At 41.4% G+C, this 26,953-nt stretch overlaps 2 protein-coding genes across 2 annotated transcripts in view; one reads left to right on the top strand and one right to left on the bottom strand.

The window, feature by feature from the left end:
• Window positions 1-14,703, bottom strand: part of GPSM3 (G protein signaling modulator 3) — a 34,405-nt gene extending 19,702 nt beyond the window's left edge. The window contains exons 1-2 of the mRNA XM_070744117.1: window positions 14,405-14,703; window positions 2,346-2,507 (exon numbers count right to left, since the gene is read on the bottom strand). Coding sequence (XP_070600218.1) covers window positions 2,346-2,435 — 90 coding nt within the window. The 5' untranslated portion in view covers window positions 2,436-2,507; window positions 14,405-14,703. The remainder of the gene's footprint in view (window positions 1-2,345; window positions 2,508-14,404) is intronic.
• Window positions 14,621-26,953, top strand: part of EGFL8 (EGF like domain multiple 8) — a 45,434-nt gene continuing 33,101 nt past the window's right edge. Inside the window, exon 1 of the mRNA XM_070744107.1 lies at window positions 14,621-14,747. The gene's annotated coding sequence lies outside the window, so the exon portion shown is untranslated. The remainder of the gene's footprint in view (window positions 14,748-26,953) is intronic.

Here is a 26,953-nt window from a genome sequence, read left to right on the forward strand (position 1 = left end):
CGTTGCTTTTGATCTTTCCCCCAACTAACTTCAGATTGTGTCTCCTTGTTCCTGTGTTCACTTTCCTATTAAAAACACTTCCCTCCTGAACCTTATTTAACCCTTTAACATATGTAAATGTTTCGATCATGTCCCCCCTTTTCCTTCTGTCCTCCAGACTATACAGATTGAGTTCATTAAGTCTTTCCTGATACGTTTTATGCTTAAGACCTTCCCCCATTCTTGTAGCCCGTCTTTGGACCCGTTCAATTTTGTCAATGTCTTTTTGTAGGTGAGGTCTCCAGAACTGAACACAGTATTCCAAATGTGGTCTCACCAGCACTCTATATAAGGGGATCACAATCTCCCCCTTCCTGCTTGTTATACCTCTAGCTATGCAGCCAAGCATCCTACTTGCTTTTCCTACTGCCCGACCACACTGCTCACCCATTTTGAGACTGTCAGAAATCACTACCCCTAAATCCTTCTCTTCTGAAGTTTTTGCTAACACAGAACTGCCAATGCAATACTCAGATTGAGGATTCCTTTTCCCCAAGTGCATTATTTTACATTTGGAAGCATTAAACTGCAGTTTCCATTGCTATGTTGAAAGAAAAAGAAAAATTGTATGTTGAAAGAAAAATAAAGAAAAAAATTTACACCCGAGAAGTGAGGCTCTGGATTGGGAAAACGAGAGAAAGAAAAGGCAGAAGTAGAATGGGTGGTGTTCCATCCTGAGCCTACGCAGATTTAAAACAAAGGAGGAATCCACCCGCTGATATTTCAAATTAATCTTTTTTTTATAGAAAGCATCATTTATACAAGCCAAATTCATGCATTTGAGTTCATCTTGGAAGCTTCTCATTGAGTGGAGCGTCTCCATGAGTGGTCGGGCAGTAGGAAAAGCAAGTAGGATGCTTGGCTGCATAGCTAGAGGTATAACAAGCAGGAAGAGGGAGATTATGATCCCGCTATATTGAGCGCTGGTGAGACCACATTTGGAATACTGTGTTCAGTTCTGGAGACCTCACCTACAAAAAGATATTGATCAAATGGAACGAAAGACGGGCTACAAGAATGGTGGAAGGTCTTAACCATAAAACGTATCAGGACAGACTTAATGAACTCAATCTGTATAGTCTGGAGGACAGAAAGAAAAGGGGGGACATGATCGAAACATTTAAACATGCTAAAGGGTTAAATAAGGTTCAGGAGGGAAGTGTTTTTAATAGAAAAGTGAACACAAGAACAAGGGGGCACAATCTGAAGTTAGTTGGGGAAAAGATCAAAAGCAAAATGAGAAAATATTATTTTACTGAAAGAGTAGTAGATGCTTGGAACAAACTTCCAGCAGACGTGGTTCCACAGTAACTGAATTTAAACATGCCTGGGATAAACATATATCCATCCTAAGATAAAATACAGGAAATAGTATAAGGACAGACTAGATGGACCATGAGATCTTTTTCTGCCATCAAACTAGACTTACAATCCTGGGTCTAGAAAGCTTAGAACTACGACGCCTTAAACATGATCTAAGTATTGCCCACAAGATCATATGCTGCAACATCCTGCCTGTCAACAACTACTTCAGCTTCAACCGCAATAACACAAGAGCACGCAACAGGTTCGAACTTAATATCAACCGCTCCAAACTTGACTGTAAAAAATATGACTTCAGCAATCGAGTTGTTGAAGTGTGGAACTCATTACCAGACTCCGTGGTGTCAACCCCCAACATTTTTCCCTTAGACTGTCCACGGTTGACCTCTCCAGATTCCTTAGAGGTCAGTAAGGGGCGAGCATAAGTGCACTAGTGTGCCTTCCGTCCCCTGTCCAATTGTCTCTCCTATATTTTATATATCTTTTCTCCCATCCATATATCCTTCCTCTACTCTTTGCTGATGTATTCTATTCTCATATCTCTTCTTCTATCCCTTCCCTGATATTTACCACTACACGTTTTTATTCTCCTTAACTTTCAATTTGTATTGGACAAAATAAATAAATAAATAAATAAATAAAATAAAATAAAATAAAATAAAATAAATAAATAAAATAAATAAAATAAATAAAATAAATAAAATAAATAAAATAAAATAAATAAAATAAATAAAATAAATAAAATAAATAAAATAAATAAAATAAATAAAATAAATAAAATAAATAAAATAAAATAAAATAAATAAAATAAATAAAATAAATAAAATAAATAAAATAAATAAAATAAATAAAATAAATAAAATAAAATAAATCTATGTTTCTATGCATCTTTGCGGTCGATCATATGCTACAGCTTCGCTACAAGTGATAGGAACCGATAGTGTTTGCATAAGGTGCCTTAACTTGACAAATGGGCCCCTTACCCGTTTTCCAGCCGTTCCAGCTGTTACCGCATCCGAAGCATCACTCTTCGGTGTCTGTTCTTCTCCTATTGCATTCATTTCATGCTCCATTTTTTCCCCCCGCTTGCTCCAAACGGATTGTCTGAACTAGGATTCTTCTATGTGGAAGGATTTTCTGCTTTGCTAGAAGAAAAAAAGAAACAGATTCAGTCCTATCCCCAAAACTTTACCCTTAGACTATCCGCTGTTGACCTCCCCCGCTTCCTAAGAGGTCAGTAAGCGGTGTGCATAAGTGCACCAGAGTGCCTTCCGTCCCCTGTCCCAAAGTTTCTCTCTTAGTAGCATCATGTACATATGAATATTATTATATCTTTGCATACCACCAATATGCACTTGGCAAAATAAAACGCTGCCCTACGCAACTAGACTTACAATCCTAGGTTTAGAAAGGTTAGAACTACGCCGCCTTAAACACGACCTAAGCATAGCCCATAAAATCATCTGCTACAACGTCCTTCCTGTCAGTGACTACTTCAGCTCCAACCACAACAACACACGAGCACACAACAGATGTAAATGGCTCTAAACTCGACTGCAGGAAATACGACTTTAGTAACCGAGTAGTTGGTGCATGGAACTCACTACCAGATTCTGTAGTGTCATCCCCTAACCCCCAAAACTTTACCCTTAGACTATCCACGGTTGACCTCTCCCGCTTCCTAAGAGGTCAGTAAGGGGTGTGCATAAGTGCACCAGAGTGCCTTCCGTCCCCTGTCCCAAAGTTTCTCTCTTAGTAGCATCATGTACATATGAATATTATTATATCTTTGCATACCACCAATATGCAGTTGGCAAAATAAAATAAATCAAAGAAAATATTTGAAAATTTCAGGTGTAAGAGTTCCGAGTGAAAAGATGGTTTTGAAAACTGACTCATTTGAGCTGTGGTGACGGAGAGGTTTTCTGCGTGTTCCTTGGACAGCAAAGGTACCTGAACTAATAAAGGACAATATTTGTAGCTCAGGGTTGAAATGAAGGGTCCCTGGTACTCTCTGAGCTTGCTTGTTTTTCTTTGCATAGAAATATAGAAGATTGATGGCAGAAAAAACCCTCATGGTCCATCTAATCTGCCCTTATACTATTTCCTGTATTTTATCTTAGGATGGATATATGTTTATCCCAGGCATGTTTAAATTCAGTTACTGTGGATTTACCAACCTCGTCTGCTGGAAGTTTGTTCCAAGCATCTACTACTCTTTCAGTAAAATAATATTTTCTCACGTTGCTTTTGATCTTTCCCCCAACTAACTTCAGATTGTGTCCCCTTGTTCTTGGGTTCACTTTCCTATTAAAAACACTTCCCTCCTGTACCTTATTTAACCCTTTAACATATTTAAATGTTTCGATCATGTCCCCCCTTTTCCTTCTGTCCTCCAGACTATACAGATGGAGTTCATGAAGTCTTTCCTGATAGGTTTTTTGCTGAAGACCTCTTCCATCATTTTTGTAGCCCGTCTTTGGACCCGTTGAATTTGATCAATATCTTTTTGTAGGTGAGGTCTCCAGAACTGAACACAGTATTCCAAATGTGGTCTCACCAGCGCTCTATAATCCTTCTCTAGATAGAGAATGAATAGAGAAGGTCTATCTAGGGAGGTCACCAATAGTGATTTGATGGCACATTAATTTTAAAAATCACCACTATTGTGAGAGCCATAAGTTACTGTGGATTTACCAACCACATCTGCTGGAAGTTTGTTCCAAGCATCTACTACTCTTTCAGTAAATAATATTTTCTCACGTTGCTTCTATTCTTTCCCCCAACTAACTTCAGATTGTGTCCCCTTGTTCTTGTGTTTACTTTCCTATTAAAAACACTTCCCTCCTGAACCTTATTTAACCCTTTAATAGTTGTGGTTGGCTCTGGCCCAGCTCCTGCCCCAGGGAATGGGGAGGTGGATGCAGGGGAAAATTCAACATGTCACAGGCCTGTGTTATTGCCGACAGAATCAGTTCAGAGTTTAGTTTCCTCGGACGAAGAAGGTGGGAGTGACTCGTCAGAGGAGGGCTTGGCACACAGCCAAGGCAGTCAATCTCCCTTATCTTCCATTGATTCAGATGATGACGTTTTGGACCCACGCAAGCACAGAATTATGCATAGAAGAGACCAAGTAAGGACATATTACAGGAAATAAGGGAGGCCACCTGTGTTTGGGTGGGGCTCCAGTAATTAGGGCTCCTGCTATAAAGAGCAGCATGTAGGTTTGGCCATTGTGGAAGAATATCTGATGGGAGTTCGTCAGGAATCTTGTGTTGCTGGACTTTGTTGCTTTTTCATGCCTTTGAAACCAAAGCAGATCAACGTGTGTGTGTGTGTGTGTGTGTGTGTGTCTCACTTCTTGGAAGAAGAAGGGGTGTGAAGTTTCTTCACAGCTGCTAGCTAAGTACTTAATGACTGCTTAAGGGAAATTGTACAGACTACCCGGTTGTTTTGGGAAGAGTGCTCTTTGCAATACAAAAAGAGTGCTTTGTTTATTTTGAATTTTGTGATAAAGAACATTGTTTTGAATTTTCAAATGTGTGTGTGTGTCTGAAATTTGTACCCTTGAATTTTCGGGAGGCTCCTATCAGAGAGCCTGGCAGAACATTAATATATTTGCATATGTTTCATTTCCTAATTCTAATTCCACCTATGTAAATGCATAGTTTGCATTTTCAAATGCATACGTTGCATTTTCAAATGCACATGTTGCATTTTCTAACCACGTAACATAATCAGTGCCAGTGAAGATGCTACCTAGTTAGGGTAATGAAACATCTGCAAGAAAACAAGCAAGCTCATAGAGCACCCTCAAGTACTTGAACGCTTAACACCAGATGTGTCACCAGATGGCAAAAATCCCAAAACTGCACCTCGTTTATTTTGACCGTATCATGTGGAGGAATTCAACTGGAGAAAGCAATTTTGCATGGAAGAGTTCACGGTAAAAGAAAATCAGGCCATCAAAGAACACAATGGCTGGATACCATCAAAGCTGACACTAGCATAGGAAAAAAAAATAGATTTGCAAGTTGTGGAAAGACCTGGCCCATCGAATCACCAACAGTCACACTTGACTGAATGGATAACTTTGTCATAAAAAATGATATGATTAAAATTATTTTTAATTAAAACAATTAACATATAATATATACATATACAGTGATACCTCGTCTTACAAACACCTCGCCATACAAACTTTTCGAGATACAAACCCAGGGTTTAAGATTTTTTTTGCCTCTTCTTCCAAACTATTTTCACCTTACAAATTGAAGCCGCCGCCACTGGGATGCCCCGCCTCCAGACTTCTGTGCCAGCGAAGCGCCCATTTTTGCACTGCTTGGATTCGCCTGAGGCTCCCCTCCATGGGAAACACTACCTCCAGACTGCCGTGTTTTTGCAATGCTGCAGGGGAATTCCAGCAGTGCAAAAACGGGTGCTTCACTGGCAACGGAAGTCCGGAGGTGGGGTTGCCCAGTGAGGGGAGCCTCAGCGGAATCGCAGCATCACAAAAACATGGAAGTCCGGAGGTGGGGTTTCCCATGGAGGGGAGCCTCAGGGATATCCCAGCAGCACAAAAACGGGTGCTTCAGCTGGCAAAAGGCGTGAGCTTTGGGCTTGCATGCATTAATCACTTTTCCATTGATTCCTATGGGAAACATTTTCACCTTACAAACCTTGTCCCAGAACCAATTAAGTTTGTAAGACGAAATATCACTGTACTGTATATATGCACATACACATATACAGTACTGTGTTTCTGCAAAAATAACACCCTGTCTTATATTTTTTTTGAACTCTGAAATAAGTGCTTGGTTTTACTGCCATGCACTCAAAAGCCTGATTGGGCTTATTATCAGGGGATGTCTTATTTTGGGGAAAACAGGATACGTATACATATATATGTACATGTACATGCATATATACATATACCATTTTCACTGATAAAGAAATAAAGGGAATCTATCTATTTCAAGCTACTTAGCTCTCATCAGCTAGCCATACCCTTCTGGGATTCGAACTTGGGCTGTCTGCCTCGTCGAATTACAGAAGGATATGGCTCGCTGATGAGAGCTAAATAGCTTGAAATAGAGGGAAATTATGTAAATCTATTTCAAGCTATTAAGCTCTTATCAGATAGCCATACTAGTCTACCTTTATTTATTTATCAGTAAAAGGGTTTTATATATAGAAAAATGGTTTGTCATGAAAGCGACTGCCTTCACAACCCCTGGATTAGGGCCGAAAGGCGAAATGAAGCAGTATGCTCCTTCCCATATTTGGGTATACCAGGTGATTCGACAGACAGACAGAAAGACAGACAGACAGACAGACAGACGGACGGACGGTCGGTAGGTAGGCAGGCAGGCAGGCAGGCAGGCAGGCAGGCAGGCAGGCAGGCAGACAGATAGATAATATAGATAGATAGATAAACAGATGGATGGATGGATGGACGGACGGACGGACGGACGGACGGACGGACGGACGGACAGACAGATAGATGATATAGATAGATAGATAAACAGACAGACAGACAGACAGACAGATAGATAGATAAACAGATAGATAGACAGAGAGAGAGAGAGAGAGAGAGAGAGAGAGAGAGAGAGATAGGCAAGCAGGCAGGCAGGCAGATAGATGGATGATAGGGGTGTGTATGGGTATGTACTAAAGGCAGATTAAAAAATTAAAGATAAAGTGTGAATAAATCAGGACTGTTTTTAAGCGCATTTAATTCAGGCCTATATTATCAGCAGCACATAGGCATTTAAACCTAAACATAAATCATATTCTTTGTTTGGGGACTGGGGGAGAGGAATATACACAAAGAGGTCGGCTCCTTCGTCTTGTGAATTTATCAGTGGAACAATTAGGAAGACAATTAATGGAAGGGAGAGGCAGGTCTACAAAGAAATGGAATTTGAGTTGCCAATTTACCAAGGGAAAAAGCCATTTCCTGCTCCTGGGATTTTAATAGTGATTCACTTGGGAGAAAAGAAGCAATGGCCAAGTTTTTTTTTTAAATCATGTGTAGAAAAAAACTACCATCTGTTAAAGCTGCCTATCTAAGTTGCTACAGGTAGTCCTCCACTTAAAGCCCAGAAGTAGTATTCACTTACTCGCTTCGGTTGAGTGTAGGTCATATAGATTTATAGATAGATAGATAGATAGATAGATAGATAGATAGATAGATAGATAGATAGATAGATAGATAGATAGATAGATAATGATAGATAGATAGATAGATAGATAGATATAGATAGATAATGATAGATACATAGATACATAGATAGATAGATAAACAGATAGATAGATATAATAATAATGTTGTTGTTGTTGTTGTTGTTGTTATTATTATTATTATTGGCATGAAAAACTAAGCCTGCATTTATTACTGATATCCAGAAGCTACAGAAACTTTTGTAGGGTCATTCTTTTATGCTGGTGGAGATACTTGGAATTATGTAGGTTGCATGTTTTGTTAGTGAATTGAAGACATATCTGGTTGCAGATTATTAAAAATAAGGATAATGATAATAATAATATCAATATCAATATCAATAACAACAACAACAACAATAATAATAATAGTTGTTGTTGTTGTTGTTGTTGTTGTTGTTGGTTCCAGACCAACCTCCATAAGCTTTCTGCGATATCCAAGACTAGTTACAGTAGTCCCTCGCTATATCGCGCTTCACCCACCACGGCTTCACTTCATCGCGGGTTTTGAAGTCAGCGTTGGCACAGATACGGCGCTTAGAAGTTTGAAAGGACAGGACAAGCCAACCAGCCCGCGGCTGGGCGAATGATGAGCGGGGCGGGGACTGAGCTCCGGCGGAGGCCCGTCCCCTCATTCAACCCGCCTCGCCAGTGCCGAGAAGGCAGTCTTTGGAGGCGCGCTTAGTGGTTGGCGGCAGCGGCGGTGTGCTTGGGGTTGTAGAAAGAGCTGGGAAGGAGGAGAAATTCCCCATCGCAGATTTCACCTATCGCGGCCGGGTCTGGAATGTAACACCAGCGATAGGTGAGGGACTACTGTACTTATCTTTGCTTTCTGACTTTATGGACTTATGCCAGCTGTTAATGCCGTATAATAAGGGTTAGATAAGGTTCAGGAGGGAACTATTTTTAATAGGAAAGTGAACACAAGAACAGAGGGACACAATCTGAAGTTAGTTGGCGGAAAGATCAAAAGCAACATGAGAAAATATTATTTTACTGAAAGAATACTAGATGTTTGGAACAAATTTCCAGCAAACGTGGTTGGTAAATCCACAGTAACTGAATTTAAACATGCATGGGATAAACATAGATCCATCCTAAGATAAAATACAGAAAATAGTATAAGGGCAGACTAGATGAATCATGAGGTCTTTTTCTGCCGTCAATCTTCTATGTTTCTGTAATTAACAGCTGATTTTTTTTTTCAAGAAAAGACTGGTTTAAGACTTATGCGTGCGTGAACAGTACTAAGCCAGTTTATTAGTAGTGGGTTAATCAAATTAAACATAGGTTCAAACAAACTCTGTGTGTGCTACATTTTCTCTGGTCTGCAGCTGGGGCAGAACACTGCCCAGAAATATTTGCATTTTTTACTGCCTTATATTTTCTGAAGGTGAAATGTTTCCTGAATGTGATCAGATCTTAACAACAGCCACAAACAACTCCTTTGGGACAGGAGATTCTTAAGCGATCTCAAAATGAGAGGGTATTCAGCGTTAAATGTTGCCAGAGATTTGAACCCTAAAATTCAGGGTGCCTGGTTTTCCCTTTGCTTCATTCTCAATACAGGATGGATCACGACTGCCCTGCCAGTTAGTAAGCTATGGCATGACAATTGCACTGATGTATATTTTAGAATAGAATAGAACAGCATGGCATGGAATGGAATGGAGTAGGGTAGGGTAGAGTAGAGTAGAGTAGAGTAGAGTAGAGTAGAATAGAACAGCATGGAATGGAATGGAATGGAGTGGAGTAGAGTAGAATAGAATAGAATAGAACAGCATGGAATGGAATGGAATGGAATGGAGTAGGGTAGAGTAGAGTAGAGTAGAGTAGAATAGAATAGAACAGCATGGAATGGAATGGAATGGAGTAGGGTAGAGTAGAGTAGAATAGAATAGAACAGCATGGAATGGAATGGAATGGAGTAGGGTAGAGTAGAGTAGAATAGAATAGAACAGCATGGAATGGAATGAAATGGAGTAGGGTAGAGTAGAGTAGAGTAGAGGAGAATAGAATAGAACAGCATGGAATGGAATGGAATGGAGTAGGGTAGAGTAGAGTAGAGGAGAATAGAATAGAACAGCATGGAATGGAATGGAATGGAGTAGGGTAGAGTAGAGTAGAGTAGAATAGAATAGAACAGCATGGAATGGAATGGAATGGAGTAGGGTAGAGTAGAGTAGAGTAGAGTAGAGTAGAATAGAACAGCATGGAATGGAATGAAATGGAGTAGGGTAGAGTAGAGTAGAGTAGAGTAGAATAGAATAGCATGGAATGGAATGAAATGGAGTAGGGTAGAGTAGAGTAGAGTAGAGTAGAGTAGAGTAGAGTAGAATAGAATAGAACAGCATGGAATGGAATGGAATGGAATGGAGTAGGGTAGAGTAGAGTAGAGTAGAGTAGAATAGAATAGAACAGCATGGAATGGAATGGAATGGAGTAGGGTAGAGTAGAGTAGAGTAGAGTAGAGTAGAATAGAATAGAACAGCATGGAATGGAATGGAATGGAGTAGGGTAGAATAGAGTAGAATAGCATAGAGTAGAGTAGAATAGAATAGAATAGAATAGAACAGCATGGAATGGAATGGAATGGAGTAGAGTAGAGTAGAATAGAATAGAACAGCATGGAATGGAATGGAATGGAGTAGGGTAGAGTAGAGTAGAGTAGAATAGAATAGAACAGCATGGAATGGAATGAAATGGAGTAGGGTAGAGTAGAGTAGAGTAGAGTAGAATAGAATAGAACAGCATGGAATGGAATGAAATGGAGTAGGGTAGGGTAGAGTAGAGTAGGGTAGAGTAGAGTAGAATAGAATAGAATAGAACAGCATAGAATGGAATGAAATGGAGTAGGGTAGAGTAGAGTAGAGTAGAATAGAATAGAATAGAACAGCATGGAATGGAATGGAGTAGGGTAGAGTAGAGTAGAGTAGAGTAGAGTAGAGTAGAGTAGAGTAGAATAGAAAAGAAAAGAGTAGAATAGAACAGCATGGAATGGAATGGAGTAGAGTAGAGTAGAATAGAATAGAATAGAATAGAATAGGAATTCTTTATTGGCCCCATGTGATTGGACACATAAAGAATTTGTCTTTGGTGCATATGCTCTCAGGGTACATAAAAATAAAAATACATTCATAAAGAATCGTAAGATATAATACTTAGTAATATGTTACTAATAAGCAGTCAAATCATACTAGGAAGCAAAGAGAACAATATAATAAGTAAAAATACAAGCAACATGGTTATAGTCATAAGTGGGGAGAGATACGTAATAGGAAGGATGAGAAGAGTAATAGTAATACAGTCTTACCGGTAGTAAATAGTGTGACAGTGTTGTGAGAATTAGTTTTTTAGCAGAGTGATGGCATTCGGGGGGGAAACTCTCCTTCTGTCTAATTGTTCTGGTGTTCAGAGCCCTATAGCAGTGGAACTCAACTTGGGGTCTGGACCCCTTTGGGGGTCAAATGACCATTTCACAGGGGTCACCTAAAACCATGGTAAAAGACAAATTTCCAACGGTGTTAGAAACTAAAGCTTTTATTCTGGCGCCTTGGAAATTTTACAATCCAACCAATCAGGCATTTACAGTGGGGGTGCCCCTCTGACCTTCCTACCAATCAGTTTAAAGCTCTGTTGGGAGAATTGGCACTAGACTTATGGTTGGGGGTCACCACAACATGAGGAATTGTATTAAGGGGTAGCGGCATTAGAAAAGTTGAGAACCACTGCCCTGTAGGGTCATTTTGAGGGTAGAAGTTGGAACAATTTATATCCAGGATGCGAGGGATCTGTAGATATTTTCACAGCCATTTTTTTGATTCATGTAATATGGAAGGCATTGCCTTGTTGCAGTGATAATGATAATTAAGCTTTTCTTTTTCCCAAATTGTGGGTGGGGAGTTTTTCAGCATTTCCTCTGCTCTAAACTTGATCAAATGAAGTCTTCCTCCCAGCTAGCATGTTACAATACTCTGCCTCCCCCCTCTTCTCCTTTCGGTATATTAATTAAAGACACAAAACAGTCTAGATTTGAGGAAGCCATGATCGGGCAAAGATTTCCAGTTCCTACATCCAGTACTGTGTTTCTAAATTTGGCCCAGTTCCTCCTTCCTCATTTTAGCAACCTGGTTAATAAAGATCCACAGCCAAAACCCACAACATCAACAGTTGTTGGAACAAACTTCCAGCAGACATGGTTGGTAAATCCACAGTAACTGAATTTAAACATGCCTGGGATAAACATATATCCACCGTAAGATAAAATACAGGAAATAGTATGAGGGCAGACTAGATGGACCTTGAGGTCTTTTTCTGCTGTCAATCTTCTATAGATTAGATTAGATTTATTGGATTTATATGCCGCCCCTCTCCGCAAACTCGGGGCGGCTCACAATAATAATAAAAAACAGTACATAATAACAAATCCAATGCCCACCAATCTAATTACAATTTAAAATTAGTAATGTCATAAAACAATCCCAATATATATAAAAAACAGGCACACAGTCAATCAATCAACAAAACAACATGGGCAAGGGGGAGGTGTTTTAGTTCCCCCATGCCTGACGGCAGAGGTGGGTCTTAAGGGGTTTACGAAAGGCAGGGAGGGTGGGGGCAATCCTAATCTCAGGGGGGAGCTGGTTCCAGAGGGTCGGGGCCCCCACAGAGAAGGCTCTTCCCCTGGGTCCCGCCAGACGACATTGTTTAGTCGAAGGGACCCGAAGAAGGCCGACTCTGTGGGACCTAACTGGTCGCTGGGATTCATGCGGCAGGAGGCGGTCCCGAAGATATTCTGGTCCGGTGCCATGAAGGGCTTTATAGATCATAACCAACACTTTGAATTGCGACCGGAAACTGATCGGCAACCAATGCAGACTGCGGAGTGTTGGAGTAATATGGGCATACTTAGAGAAGCCCATAATTGCTCTCGCAGCTGCGTTCTGCACGATCTGAAGTTTCCGAACACTTTTCAAAGGTAGCCCCATGTAGAGAGCGTTACAGTAGTCGAGCCTCGAGGTGATGAGGGCATGAGTGACTGTGAGCAATGACTCCCGGTCTATGTTTCTAACATCGTTCTCTTTGACTCTCTCTGTGGCCATTTGCAATAAAACCTCCAGGACATTATAATCGACTATGACAACTTTCCCCAGTCTGATCCAACTGGGGCACAACTCCCAGAATTCCCAGTCACCCCACTGCTTAGGAATGCTGGGGCTGTAGTCCGCTATCTCTCTTTCAGCCACTGTCTGGTTTTCTCTATTTATTATCTATTTAGCAGACGTACATGGCTGCTTATCTCATAAAAGGTGGCTAACCACAATCTTTAAAACAAGGTTAGAAGTATCATCCTTAGAAACAGCCACCAGGTCAAAGATCCTCACAGCCCAACCTCTGTCCTATCCAAGGAAAACCAGACCTTCCCAGCTTCGAAATGATGTGGGTCTTGACTTAGAATTATGGGGTTGGACCCCAAAGTATCTGGAAGATGGCAGGTTGGAGCCACTAAACCCTAAATCCTAAAGGATTTAGAGCCTTTCTCAAACTTGGCAGCTTGAAGGTGGATGGGCCGCCTTCTGCCGCACGAATCCCAGCGACCAGTTGGGTCCCACAGAGTTGGCCTTCTCCGGGTCCCGTCGACAAAACAATGTCATCTGGCGGGACCCAGGGGAAGAGCCTTCTCTGTGGCGGCCCCGACTCTCTGGAACCAGCTCCCCCCCAGAGATCAGAATTGCCCCCACCCTCCTCGCCTTTCGTAAGCTCCTTAAAACCCACCTCTGTCGTCAGGCATGGGAGAACTGAGATATTCCTTTCCCCCCTCAGGCCTATACAATTTATGCATGGCATGTTTGTGTGTATGTTTGGCTTTTAATAAGGGTTTTTCGCTATTTTAAATATTAGTTTTGTCATACGCTGTTTTATTGTTGTTGTTAGCCACCCCGAGTCTACGGAGAGGGGCGGCAAACAAATCTAAAGGATTTAGAGCCTTTCTCAAACTTGGCAACTTGAAGGTGGATGGACCGCCTTCTGCCGCACGAATCCCAGCGACCAGTTAGGTCCCACAGAGTTGGCCTTCTCCGGGTCCCGTCGACTAAACAATGTCATCTGGCGGGATCCAGGGGAAGAGCCTTCTCTGTGGCGGCCCCGGCCCTCTGGAATCAACTCCCCCCAGAGATCAGAACTGCTCCCAACCTCCTCACCTTTCTTAAGCTCCTTAAAACCCACCTCTGTCATCAGGCATGGGGGAATTGAGATATTCCTTTCCCCCCTCAGGCCTATACAATTTATGCATGGCATATTTGTGTGTATGTTTGGCTTTTAATAAGGGTTTTTCACTATTTTAAATATTAGATTTGTCATACGCTGTTTTATTGTTGTTGTTAGCCGCCCCGAGTCTATGGAGAGGGGCGGCATACAAATCTAGTAAGTAAGTAAGTAAGTAAGTAAGTAAGTAAGTAAGTAAGTAAGTAAGTAAGTAAGTAAGTAAGTAAGTAAGTAAGTAAGTAAGTAAGTAAGTAAGTAAGTAGTAAGTAAGATAGATAGATAGATAGATAGATAGATAGATAGATAGATAGATAGATAGATAGATAAACTTCAACTCCCAGAATTCCCCAGTCAGCACAGCTGACTGGGGAATTCTGGGAGTTGAAGTCCATCCACCTTCAAGCTGCCATGATTGTTGACTTAACAAAGATTGGAAAACTCCTGGCTTAAGGTCCCGGGCCAGGAGGCCTATTCTGAAGCAACCTCCTACGCAGAAGACTTCCTGGTCTCTAAACAAAATCACAAAACGAGTCTTTATGGCATTCCCACCCCTCACCTTTCCGATCCCCTCGCTTTCACGCCACTGGCAGTTTCCGGCAGCACCCCATTCCTCATCCCCTTCGTTCTTGCTCTGGCTTGGCTGGCATCTGGCCTCCCTCCATCTCAGTCTATTCGGACAGTTGCTTCGAGCGGGTTCTCCAAGGCTGCTTCCGCTGCCTCTCTCTCTCTCTCTCTCTCAGCTCTGCCTGGCTACGCCTCAATTTCTACACGGGAAACCACAGGCTTCCTGTTCTGGCTTGCTGCTCGGCTTCAGGCAGCCGTCGGATCGTCTCTCCTGCCTCCTCGTTCACCTCCTCCCCCCCCAGCCCCCAGCCCCCGCAGCAAAAGAAACAAGACAGGTGCGTGGATGGTTTTTGTCCTTCGACTTGCTCAAACCTTCAGTTTCTACAACCACTTCCCCTGTCGCAGACACTTGGGGGGGGAAGAGAGTTAGCGAGAGTCTGCCTTGCATCCTTCGTGTGGCAGAGGCTGAGTTCATTTGAAACTCTGTTTTTATTTACAGTATTCGATTTTATTTATTTATTGGGTCTTTTAAATGCCGCCCTTCTCCTTAGACTTAAACTACGGCGTCTAAAACACAACCTGAGCATTGCCCACAAGATCATATGCTGCAATGTCCTACCAGTCAATGACTACTTCGGCTTCAACCGCAACAACACAAGAGCACGCAACAGATTCAAACAAAGCCATCTGCCCAGGAAAGCGCCGCACTGGCCGGAGAAGCGAGCGATCCGGGAGTCCAGGACTGTGTGGCTTTGCGCCATGAAGAGAAAACGGCAGCAGGGAAAAGTCGGCCGTTTTCTCTTCATGGCGCAAAGCCACACAGTCCCGGACTCCCGGATCGCTCGCTTCTCCGGTCAGCAAAGCCATCTGCCCAGGAAAGCGCCGCGCTGGCCGGAGAAGCGAGCGATCCGGGAGTCCGGGACTGTGTGGCTTTCGGCCGGGCTAACGGGAGGCGGCGCGAGGCCGGGCGCTGGGGACGTCTGGGAGGGCGAGGAGGCTGATGGCTGCTGCGCACTCCACTCTCTCTCCGGCTCTCTCTCGCTCTTTCTTTTTCTCTCTGTTGCTGGCGTGGTGAACGAGAGAGAAAGAGAGAGAGAGAAAAAGGAGGGGAGAGAGAATGAGAGAAAGAAAGCAAGAGAAAGAGAGGGAAAGAAAGCAAGAGAGAGAGAAAGAAAGGGGGGAAGGAGGGAGAGGGAAAGACATAGAGGGAGGGAAGGAGGGAGAGAGAAAGAGAGCAAAAAAGAGAGGAAGAAAGAAAGAGGGATGGAGAGAAAGAAGGGAAGGAAGGAAGAGAGAGAAAGAGGGAGGGAGAAATAGAGTAAAATGGAGGAAGAGATATTTTTTTTGTCCAAACTTTTCTTTAGCCCCCCGCCCCCTTCAGTGTTCCCCAGAATTTTGAAAACATGAATAATGTGCCGCAGCTCAAAAAAGGTTGAAAATCACTGGTTTAGAACATAAGAACTATAGGAAGAGCCATGCTGAATCAGGCCAAAGCCCATCGAGTCCAGCATTCTGTGTCACACAGTGACCCACCAATTGTCCTTGGGGATCTTGAGTAGAAAGAGAAGGCAAAACCCTCCCTTTCCCTTGACCTTCAACAAATGGTACTCAAGGGAATCCTGCCTGCCTCAACCAACATAGAGGCGGCACTTGGACATCCGTTTCAATAACCACCGATACACTTGGCATCCATGAATCTGTCTAATCCTGCCTTGAAGCTGTCACGACCAGGCTGACAGCTGTCACGACCTCTTCTGGAAGTGAATTCCATAAACCAACGACCCTCTGGGTAAAGAAATATTTCCCTTGATTTGTCTTCACTTTCTTACCTATGAGCTTTAGGGAGTGCCTCCTCGCCCTAGTATTGTGTCATAGAGAAAATAATTTTTCTATGTGATGCATGATTTTATACACTTCGGTCAAGTCACCCCTTAAACACCATCTTTCAAGGCTGAAGACACCAAGGCGTTGCAACATGGTATCATAAGGGAGGTGCTCCATTTCCTTGATCATTCTTGTTGCCCTTTTTTGCACCTTTTCCAGTTCCATTATATACTTCTTGAGGTGCGGTGACCAGGACTGTACACTTTTACAGATCTGATGGGTTGTCAACCATTTTCTACCCACCTGTGGACTTTCTGTCATTGATGTGATAGCAGAGTTCCAATATATAAGCGGCTACCACTACGAAGAATGGATCAAGCTATTCTCCAAAGCACCTGAAGGCAGGGTGAGAAGCAATGTCTTCGGAGTCTTCGGAGAGGGGCGGCATACAAATCTAATTAATAATAATAATAATAATAATAATAATAATAATAATAATAATAATAATGGATGGAAACTAATCAAGAAGAGAAACAACCTAGGAAGAATTTCCTAAAAGTTAAAACAATAAACCAGTGGAACAACCTGTCTCTAGAAGTTGTGAATGCTCCAACACTGGAAGTTTTTAAAAAGAGATTGGGCCACCTCTTTATCTAAAATGGCATATAGGATTTTCTGTCTAAGCAGATGGTTGGACTAGAACAGGAGTCAGCAACCTTAAACACTCAAAGAGCCATTCAGACCCATTTCCCACAGAAAAGAAAACACCAGGAGCCACAAAAACCCCTTTAACATCTAAAATGAAAATAACACTGCGTATATCTTTTTTTTTAACCTTTATGCTGTGTATAAAAGAAACTATAGTGTGTTGCATTTATGACCTGCTACAGAGAAAACACATTTTTCTTCCCGCATGCGACAAAACATTTTGAACTCCAGAAAAAAAAGATGGGTCGAAAAGCTCAATAAATCACATACCAGTGGGTGTCCTGCATTGGTGGGTGTAACACATATTTTGAGTGACAAGGAGACCCAGCAGACGGATGAAAGGGCCACGTGTAGCTCCAGAGCCACAGGTTGTGAGCCGCCCCGAGTCTGCGGAGAGGGGCGGCATACAAATCTAATAAATAAATAAATAAATATTATTTTATTATTATGTTATTCTATTATTCCTGCCCACAATCTTTTGGGCAGAAAGAGCTGGTTCTGTGGAGAGATTTTTCCACGGACCAGAGAATGTGTGGTTTTGTGTGCTGTGGGTGGGGCTTCACTTGTTTGCGTCACCCAGTTGCTGACATGCCACGGTCTGGTCAGGTGGCGGTTCCTACTTGCCGCCATTACTGGTGTGATGCGTGCACAGTTTATTTATTTATTTATTCTTTGTCCAATATACAATACATATGGAAGAGAATAGACATTAAGTAATATATATAAAGATAGTAAGTAAAAAAGAAGAGAAGTACCGTATATGAGAGGGAGAGAATATATATGATATATGAGATAAAGGAAAGACAATTGGACAGGGGACATAAGGCACACCAGTGTACTTATGTACGCCCCTTACTGACCTCTTAGGAACCTGGAGAGGTCAATCATGGAGAGTCTAAAGGAGAAATGTTGGGGGTTAGGGGTTGACACTATTGAGTCCGGTAATGAGTTTCACGCTTCGACAACTCAATTGTTAAAGTCATGTTTTTTACAGTCAAGTTTAGAGTGGTTAATATTAAGTTTGAATCTGTTGTGTGCTCTTGTGTTGTTGCGGTTGAAGCTGAAGTAGTCGTTGACCGGAAGGACATTGCAGCATATGATCTTGTGGGCAATACTTAAATCGTCTTTTAGGCGCCGCAGTTCTAATCTTTCAAGACCCAGGATAGATAGTCTATTTTCGTAGGATATTCTGTTTCGAGTGGAGGAGTGAAGGGCTCTTCTGGTGAAATATCTTTGGATGTTTTCGAGTGTGTTGATGTCCGAGATGTCGTGTGGGTTCCAGACAGATGAGTGCTTACACGGGAAGCAAAATCTCGCGAGAGGACTTGCAGACATGCGAGATTTGGCCGAAATCTCTCTTTCACGCATATCCTCTCATGAGATTTTGTTTCCTGCACATGCACAGAAGCAAAATCCCGCTGCGACACACACACACGCCTACCGGTCACCTGGAGCTATGTGTGCATCGCAGATTTTACTACCGGTGTGCAGTGTGGCCCGTACCGGTAAGGAACCCAATACTGGGCCTGGTGCCGATCCATGGACCGGGAGTTGGGGACTCCTGTTCCAGCTTTCACAAATGAGAATCACTATAGGACGGTAGTCCTCAACTTATAAGCATGCCAGCTGGGGAATTCTAGGAGTTGAAATCTTTTATTTATTTATTTAATATTTTAATATATTTTTTAAAAAGATATAAACACACACACAACATAAAACAGGTGCTGTGTGATTAGTGCCCACCACCAGATAAGCATTCACACCCCCACCACCAAATCGGGGATGTTTCTTGTATAAACCATTTTAACTCAAGAGCAAGGTATCTGTTTACATTTTATAGAGTGATTCAAATTTATTCCTTGTAGCTTGGTCTCAGATTCTACGCACCATATATCGTCTTACCTTGTCCCATCATCCCATCAGTTGTCGCAAATCAATGCTGTTCATTATTGTTGTTAGCCGCCCCGAGTCTACGGAGAGGGGTGGCATACAAATCTAATAAATAGATAGATAGATAGATAGATAGATAGATAGATAGATAGATAGATAGATAGATAGATAGATAGATGATAGATAGATAGATAGATAGATAGATAGATAGATAAACTAACAAACAAACATCATTAACCGAATTGATCCTTTTATCCATAATCTCAAATTGAATATGGTCCACCATGTACAATTTTGCATTGTCCATTTTGTTGCATCCTTCCAACCCAAGACTATTATGGCCTGAGCGCTTTCTATTGCTGCTTGTTTTATTTCTCTGAATTCTCCCATCACATTGCTTTTAACTAATACTGCCATTTCTTTAGTAATTGTCCATCTTATATTTAACATCCCATTAATATCCTCTTGCACTTTTCCCCATAAATTCTGCACTACCGGGCATTCCCAAAACATATGCATGAACACTCCTTTATTTTGGCACCCATGCCAATAGACACCTTTGACGTTCTCCTGAAAATATGCAAGTTGAATGGGTGTGTAATATCACTTACGTAATATTTTCCTTCTCATTTCCCTAACTCTTGTATTCTTAGTTTTCCTTATATTCTCTACTATATTTTTCATCTCTAGCGCCTCTACTTGTATCTCATTTTGCCACCATTTAATAATAATAATAATAATTTATTGGATTTGTATGCCGCCCCTCTCCGTAGACTCGGGGCGGCTAACAACAAAAATAAAACAACATGTACAATCCAATAATAAAAACAACTAAAACCCCCTATTATAAAACCAAACATATACACAAACATACCATGCATAACTTGTAATGGCCTAGGGGGAAGGGCTATCTCAACTCCCCCATGCCTGGCGGTATAAATGAGTTTTGAGTAGTTTTACGAAAGACAGGGAGGGTGGGGGCAGTTCTAATCTCCGGGGGGAGTTGGTTCCAGAGGGCCGGGGCCGCCACAGAGAAGGCTCTTCCCCTGGGGCCCGCTAAACGGCATTGTTTAGTCGACGGGACCCAGAGAAGGCCAACTCTGTGGGACCTTATCGGTCGCTGGGATTCGTGCAGGCGGTTCTGGAGGTAATCTGGTCCAATGCCATGTAGGGCTTTAAAGGTCATGACCAACACTTTGAATTGTGACCGGAAACTGATCAGCAGCCAATGCAAGCCATGGAGTGTTGAAGAAACATGGGCGAATCTTGGAAGCCCCACAATGGCTCTCGCGGCTGCGTTCTGCACGATCTGAAGTTTCCGAACACTTTTCATTTAGTCAATCCTTAGATCATGTCCCCGTCTGACTGCACTAACATCTTATATATATTACTTGCTTCCGCCTTTGTACCCTCACTTTTTTCTCTTATTATTTTCTCTAACTCTATCTCCCCGCTAAATAGTTCTTCTTTATTCTCCCTATCATTCAGATATTTACATATTGCCTTTGTTTGTAGCCAACTTCCCTTCCCCAACAACCATAGTTCCCTCTAAGCTGAGCAATGAGCCATGGCGCACTTAAAAATCATAATCAACTCAGAGTTTTCCAAACCTGCCCAGAAGCAGAGAGGGAAAGAGTGAGAGGGAAGGAGAGAGAGAGGAAGAGAGGAAGAGAGAGAAACAGATAGAAAAAAGAGAGGAAGGAAAAGAAAAAGAAAAAGAATGGGAGTAAGGAAGAGAGAAAGAAAATCAAAATCTAGTTTGAAACTAGCTCAACTATTTAAGTGGCATTTTGATATTGATAGAGTTGCCCTATTATGAGCTCACTGTTATAGACACACAGTACAGTATTTTATTTTGAAATTCTCTGAGGCAAAACAGGGTGGGTTTTTTGTTTTTTTGTTTGTTTGTTTGTTTGTTTTGTTTGTTTATTTATTTATTTATTATTTTTGTGCCGCCAAGTCCCGAAGGGACTGCCGCTCAGACACTATACTTTTCCGCCCACCCCAAACAAAAATTGGAGGGAACACTGCCAACCACCAGTGTACCCTCTAATTTTTTGGGGGGGTGGGCGGAAAAGTATAGTGTGTGAGCGGCAGTCCCTTCAGGACTGGGCAGCACAGAAATAATAAATAAATAAATAAATAAATAAATAAATAAATAAATACATACATACATACATACATACATACATACTACATAAATACATAAATACATAAATACATAAATACATAAATACATAAATACATAAATACATAAATACATAAATACATAAATACATAAATACATAAATACATAAACAAACAAACAAACAAATAAACAAATAAAAAACCCACCCTGTTTTGCCTCAGAGAATTTCAAAATAAAATACTGTGCTGTGTGTCTATAACAGTGAGCTCATAATAGGGCAACTCTATCAATATCAAAATGCCACTTAAATAGTTGAGCTAGTTTCAAACTAGATTTTGATTTTCTTTCTCTCTTCCTTACTCCCATTCTTTTTCTTTCTCTTTTCCTTCCTCTCTTTTTTCTATCTGTTTCTCTCTCTTCCTCTCTCTCTCCTTCCCTCTCACTCTTTCCCTCTCGGCTTCTGGGCAGGTTTGGAAAACTCTGAGTTGATGATGATTTTTAAGTGAGCGATTGCTTACTGCTCAGCTTAGAGGGAACTATGCCAACCACCATTCTATATGATTTCTACTTGGCCTCCCATCCTTCTCATATAACTGGGGGTTGAAGTCTAAGCCATCTTAAAGTTGCCAAGGTCGAGAAAGTCTGATCCTGAGGTAAAACTTTTCAGCTCAAGATATACTATCAGGAGACCGGAAACACAGCCAAGCAAAACAAAGAAGTGTATCAGAAGAGAAAACAGCAGAAGCAAAGGGGAAACTTTCTTAGTCATTTCTGTTGCTAAACTCTTTCCATGTGGGGCCGCTCATGAGATTAGCCTCCAGGGTGACATCTCTGCTATTTCTAGTTATTTCAGGAAGTAAAACAAAAATAGATGTTTACTCTGATTCTCTGCCATTGCTCTTTCCATGCCAAGCTGCTCCATTGATATCAGTCATATAAAGCAATGCCACGATTTAATTTATCCACTCGAAACAGAATATCCTACGAAAATAGACTAACAATCCTGGGCCTAGAAAGCCTAGAACTACGGCGCCTAAAACACGATCTGAGTATTGCCCACAAGATCATATGCTGCAATGTCTTACCAGTCAATGACTACTTCAGCTTCAACCGCAACAACACAAGAGCACGCAACAGATTCAAACTTAATACGAACCGCGCCAAACTTGACTGTAAAAAATATGATTTCAACAATCGAGTTATCGAAGCGTGGAACTCATTACCGGACTCAATTGTGTCAACCCCTAACCCCCAACACTTTTCCTTCAGACTCTCCACGATTGACCTCTCCAGGTTCCTAAGAGGCCAGTAAGGGGCGTACATAAGTGCACTGGTGTGCCTTTCGTCCCCTGTCCAATTGTCTTTCCTTTCTTTCACCTATCTTATATATTCTCTTCCTTTCATATATCCTCACCTCTAAGTTCACTTTCACCCTCTTTTATATTATCACATGTCTATCTTTCTTCCTATGTATTTGTGTATTGGACAAATGAATAAAATTAAATAAATTAAATAAATTAAACTTGTATGCCGCCCCGAGTCTACGGAAAGGGGCGGCATACAAATCTAATTAATAATAATAATAATAATAATAATAATAATAATAATAATAATGCCACGCCTTCAGCTGGATTTCATAATTTTGGTAACTTACATGGTTATTTTGTATTTTAACCTGATTTATTTTTCTCTCTTTTAAAAAAGATGTTCAGGTTTATTGGCTTTTAACATTCCTGAACTGATAATCAGGGTGGAGAGTAGCTCCAGATAAGAAAAATGTTTGTTAGTATAGATTGAGGTCTGGTTTATCTCTTTCGTGAACTCCAAACAACCTTTTTTTCTTATAATTTACCCTCCTCGACTGATGTCAGACTTCATTTTAATGAGCATGCGTGATATTATGGGATGCAAATATGTAACACATTTGACTATATGTAACTGATATTCTATACAAAGGGGAAGTTACTTTTACCATGTCCAATCAACTTTGTTCTTGCATTTTCTTTGTGGAGTTAACTCTAGAAAAGGAACGTAAACATGGAGTGGGAGATTCTCTCTCTCCTCCTTTTTCGTAGAGAGATCCAACTTTATCAGGGTACCCTAAAAAACTGATTTTAAATGATCTTCCGGCTTTGTTGCTTATTATAACGATTCAAATTTAGGATATTTGTTTTTGATATATTGGAAAAATGCACAAGTGTGTAACATGTTGATATTGTGGTGTATGTATGGATGTAAAATTACCAAAAAAAAAAGAACCCTTCCTCCTCCTCTCTCTCCCCCTCCTCTTCCTCCTCCTGGCCCCATTCCAGGTAATAAGCAACAAACTACAGGTTGTCTTCATTTTTAAGTGAGACATTTGTTAAGTGAATTTTGCCCCATTTTACAACCCTTTTCGTCTCGGTTGTTAAATGAGTCACTGCAGTTATTATTATTATTATTATTTATTAGATTTGTATGCCGCCCCTCTCCGTAGACTCGGGGCGGCTTACAGCAATGATAAAAACAATATATAATGACAAATCTAGTAGTTAGACTCTAAAATAACAATAATACATTTAAAAAGTCTAAAAAACAAGAAACCCCAATACAGTGTTCCCTAGATTTTCGCGGGTTCGAACTTCGCAAAAAGTCTATACCACGTTTTTTCAAAAATATTAATTAAAAAAATACTTTGCGGGTTTTTTCCCTATACCACGGTTTTTCCTGCCTGATGACGTCATGTGTCATCGCCAAACTTTCGTCTGCCTTTAATAATTTTTTTTAAAATAAACTTTAATAAAGAAGCATGGTGAGTAATAATCTAAATGGTTTCTAAGGGAATGGGAAATTGCAATTTAGGGGTTTAAAGTGTTAAGGGATGGCTTGTGATACTGTTCATAGCCGAAAATAGTGTATTTACTTCTGCATCTCTACTTCACGGAAATTCGACTTTCGCGGGCGGTCTCGGAACGCATCCCCTGCGAAAATCGAGGGAACACTGTATATAAAAAACATACATACAGTCATATCATACACAGAAAACTACATAGGCAGGGGGAGATGTTTCAGTTCCCCCACACTTGCGGACAGAGGTGGGTTTTAAGGAGTTTACGAAAGGCAAGGAGGGTGGGGGCAGTTCTAATCTCTGGAGGGAGCTGATAAGTTAGTAACACAGTTGCTAAATTAATCTGGTTTCTCCATGGACTTTGCTGGTCAGAAGGTCACATGATCCCGGCAAAAGGGGATCATGTGACCTTGGGACACAGCGACGGTCATAAGTATGAAGCGGTTGCCAAGCGACTGAAACTTTTGATCATGGGGAGGCTGCAAATGTCTTAACTAGGAAAAATAGTCATAAGGGGCGAGTACAAGTGCACTAGAGTGCCTTCCGTCCCCTGTCCTATTGCTCTCCTATATCTCCTATACCTTTCTTCTATTCCTATATCTCTTCTTCTATTCTTTCATTGATATGTTCTATTCCTATATCTTCTATTATTTCTTAGATATATTTTACTATGAGTATCTCCTCTATAACCTTCATCATGTATTTTACTATGTGTATATAGATATATACCCACTAAAACCCTCATTGTGTATTGGACAAATAAATAGATAGCTAGATAGATAGATAGATAGATAGATAGATAGATAGATAGATAGATAGATAGATAGATAGATAGATAGTGCTGTTGTTACTTTGAATGGTCACTATGGTGATCGGACTCATTCGAGACAATGATGAATCCGCATACAGATGGGAAGTTGAACAACTATCCTTGTGGTGTGACCAGAACAATCTAGAACTGAACACACTCAAAACCGTAGAAATGGTGGTAGACTTTAAGAGAAACCTTTCCACCTCTCACAATACTAGACAACACAGTATCAACAGTAGAGACCTTCAAATTTCTAGGTTCTATCATATCTCAAGACCTAAAATGGTCACCTAACATCAAAAACATCATCAAAAAAGCACAACAAAGAATGTTCTTTCTGCACCAGCTCAGGAAGCTCAAACTGCCCAAGGAGCTGCTGATTCAGTTCTACAGAGGAATCATTGAGTCTGTCATCTGCACCTCTATAACTGTCTGGTTTGGTGCTGCAACCCAACAGGATCGACACAGACTTCAGAGGATAATCAGAACTGCGGAAAAAGCAATTGCTGCCAACCTGCCTTCCATTGAGGACCCGTATACTACATGAGTCAAAAAGAGGGCGGGTAAAATATTTACTGACCCCTCACATCCTGGACACAAATTGTTTCAACTCCTACCCTCAAAACGTCGCTACAGAGCACTGCACACCAAGACAACTAGACACAAGAACAGTTTTTTCCCGAACGCCATCACTCTACTAAACAATTAATTACCTCAACACTGTCAGACTTTCCACTAAATCTGCACTTCTATTCTACTAGTTTTTCTCATCATTCCTATTACCCATTTCCTCCCACGTTGACTGTATGACTGTAACTTGTTGCTTATATCCTAAGATTTTTATTAATATTGCTTCTTCATTGCTTATTTGACCCCTGTGACAATCATTAAGTGTCGTACCACATGATTCTTGACAAATGTATCTTTTTCTTTTATGTACGCTGATGTTCTGTCTGGGTCCCTCCAGAAGCAAACACCAACCCAAAAAGAGAAACCAGACACACTGGTAAAAATCAAAGGCAGTTTATAGAATTCAAAGCAAACACAGGTAACAGAAAATGTCCTTACAAACAGGAACACACTGAAACTTCAAAGATGTTTCACGAAGGCCATGAAGTAAAACAGGATTCTTGCTGTCAAAAACAACGCTGGAGATAACAAACATACGCCTCCCCCAAGTCTTCCAGTCTTCTAGGCCACAAGCCAAGATCAGAGACGCCGAGAAGCAAAGCAGGGTCACAGAACTTCCAGTTGATAACGCTCCACATGGCTTAAAGGGCTTGCCTGCTGAGGAGAACCACACCCAAACCCAGCTGTTGCCAATTCAGTGATGCCAATACCTTTCTAATTGGTCCCGTCTCTGAGCTGCACGTCGCTGTCTCATGTCAATTATAGCCTGTGCTTCCTCATCCAATGAGGCCAGGTTACTGGCTGGGGAGAGGCCCCCCCCCCCGGGGCTCTCAGGCTGCTCCCCCTCATCCTCTTCCTGACTTTCCTCTCCCCCGTCTGCCTGGTCCTCCCCCTCCTGTTCACTGTCCTCCTCCTCCGGGCCTGGATCCAGCAGAGACGCAGCCGGTCCCTGAGGAGCCTCAGGCTGAATCACAACAGCTGAGAGCATATGCATCAAGACAAATTCCTTGTGTGTCCAATCACACTTGGCCAATAAAATTCTATTCTATTCTATTCTAAACGAATTGTTGTAAGTTGAAGACTATCTGTAGTAACCTATCCTCCTGCTTCTGCTCTTCCTGAAATGGCATCTGCAAATGTACATAGGAATGGGTCCAGAACAGGAATGGGTTCCAACTTATCTCGCTGCTGGTTCGCTCCCTCCCACGCCCTGTTGGCAATGCCTCCTGGGTGCGCAGTGCACGCACAAGCGCAATAATGTAAAATCCAGAAATAATAATAATTATTATTATTAAAAAACAAAGCCAAAAAAAGAGAACTTGGCTTTTGCGCATGCTCCGAAGGAAAATAAATAAAAATAAATAATTTTTTTTTATATATTAAAAAAAAGATGGCGGTGCCCATGGACTGGCACCAACCAATCCTGTTTGATGACATCATTGTGTCATCACCAGCGGGTCGCTACTGGTTTGGGCGAACTGGTCCGAACCAGGAAAAAACCCATCCTTGCTCCAGAAACTCCAGAAAGCTTCCAGAGCTGAATTGGAGACTAGAACCAGGGTCTAGTCCAGTTCACCGTCCCCCAATGCTGGCTCTGGGGCTGGAGATGGGTGGATATAGAGTGGTGCCTCTACTTTTGAACTTAATTTGTTCCGTGACCAGGTTCTTAAGTAGAAACGTTTGTAAAAAGAAGCAATTTTCCCCATAGGAATCAATGTAAAAG

Source organism: Erythrolamprus reginae, chromosome 2 (assembly GCF_031021105.1).
Source record: "Erythrolamprus reginae isolate rEryReg1 chromosome 2, rEryReg1.hap1, whole genome shotgun sequence".
Classification (NCBI taxonomy): domain Eukaryota; kingdom Metazoa; phylum Chordata; class Lepidosauria; order Squamata; family Dipsadidae; genus Erythrolamprus; species Erythrolamprus reginae.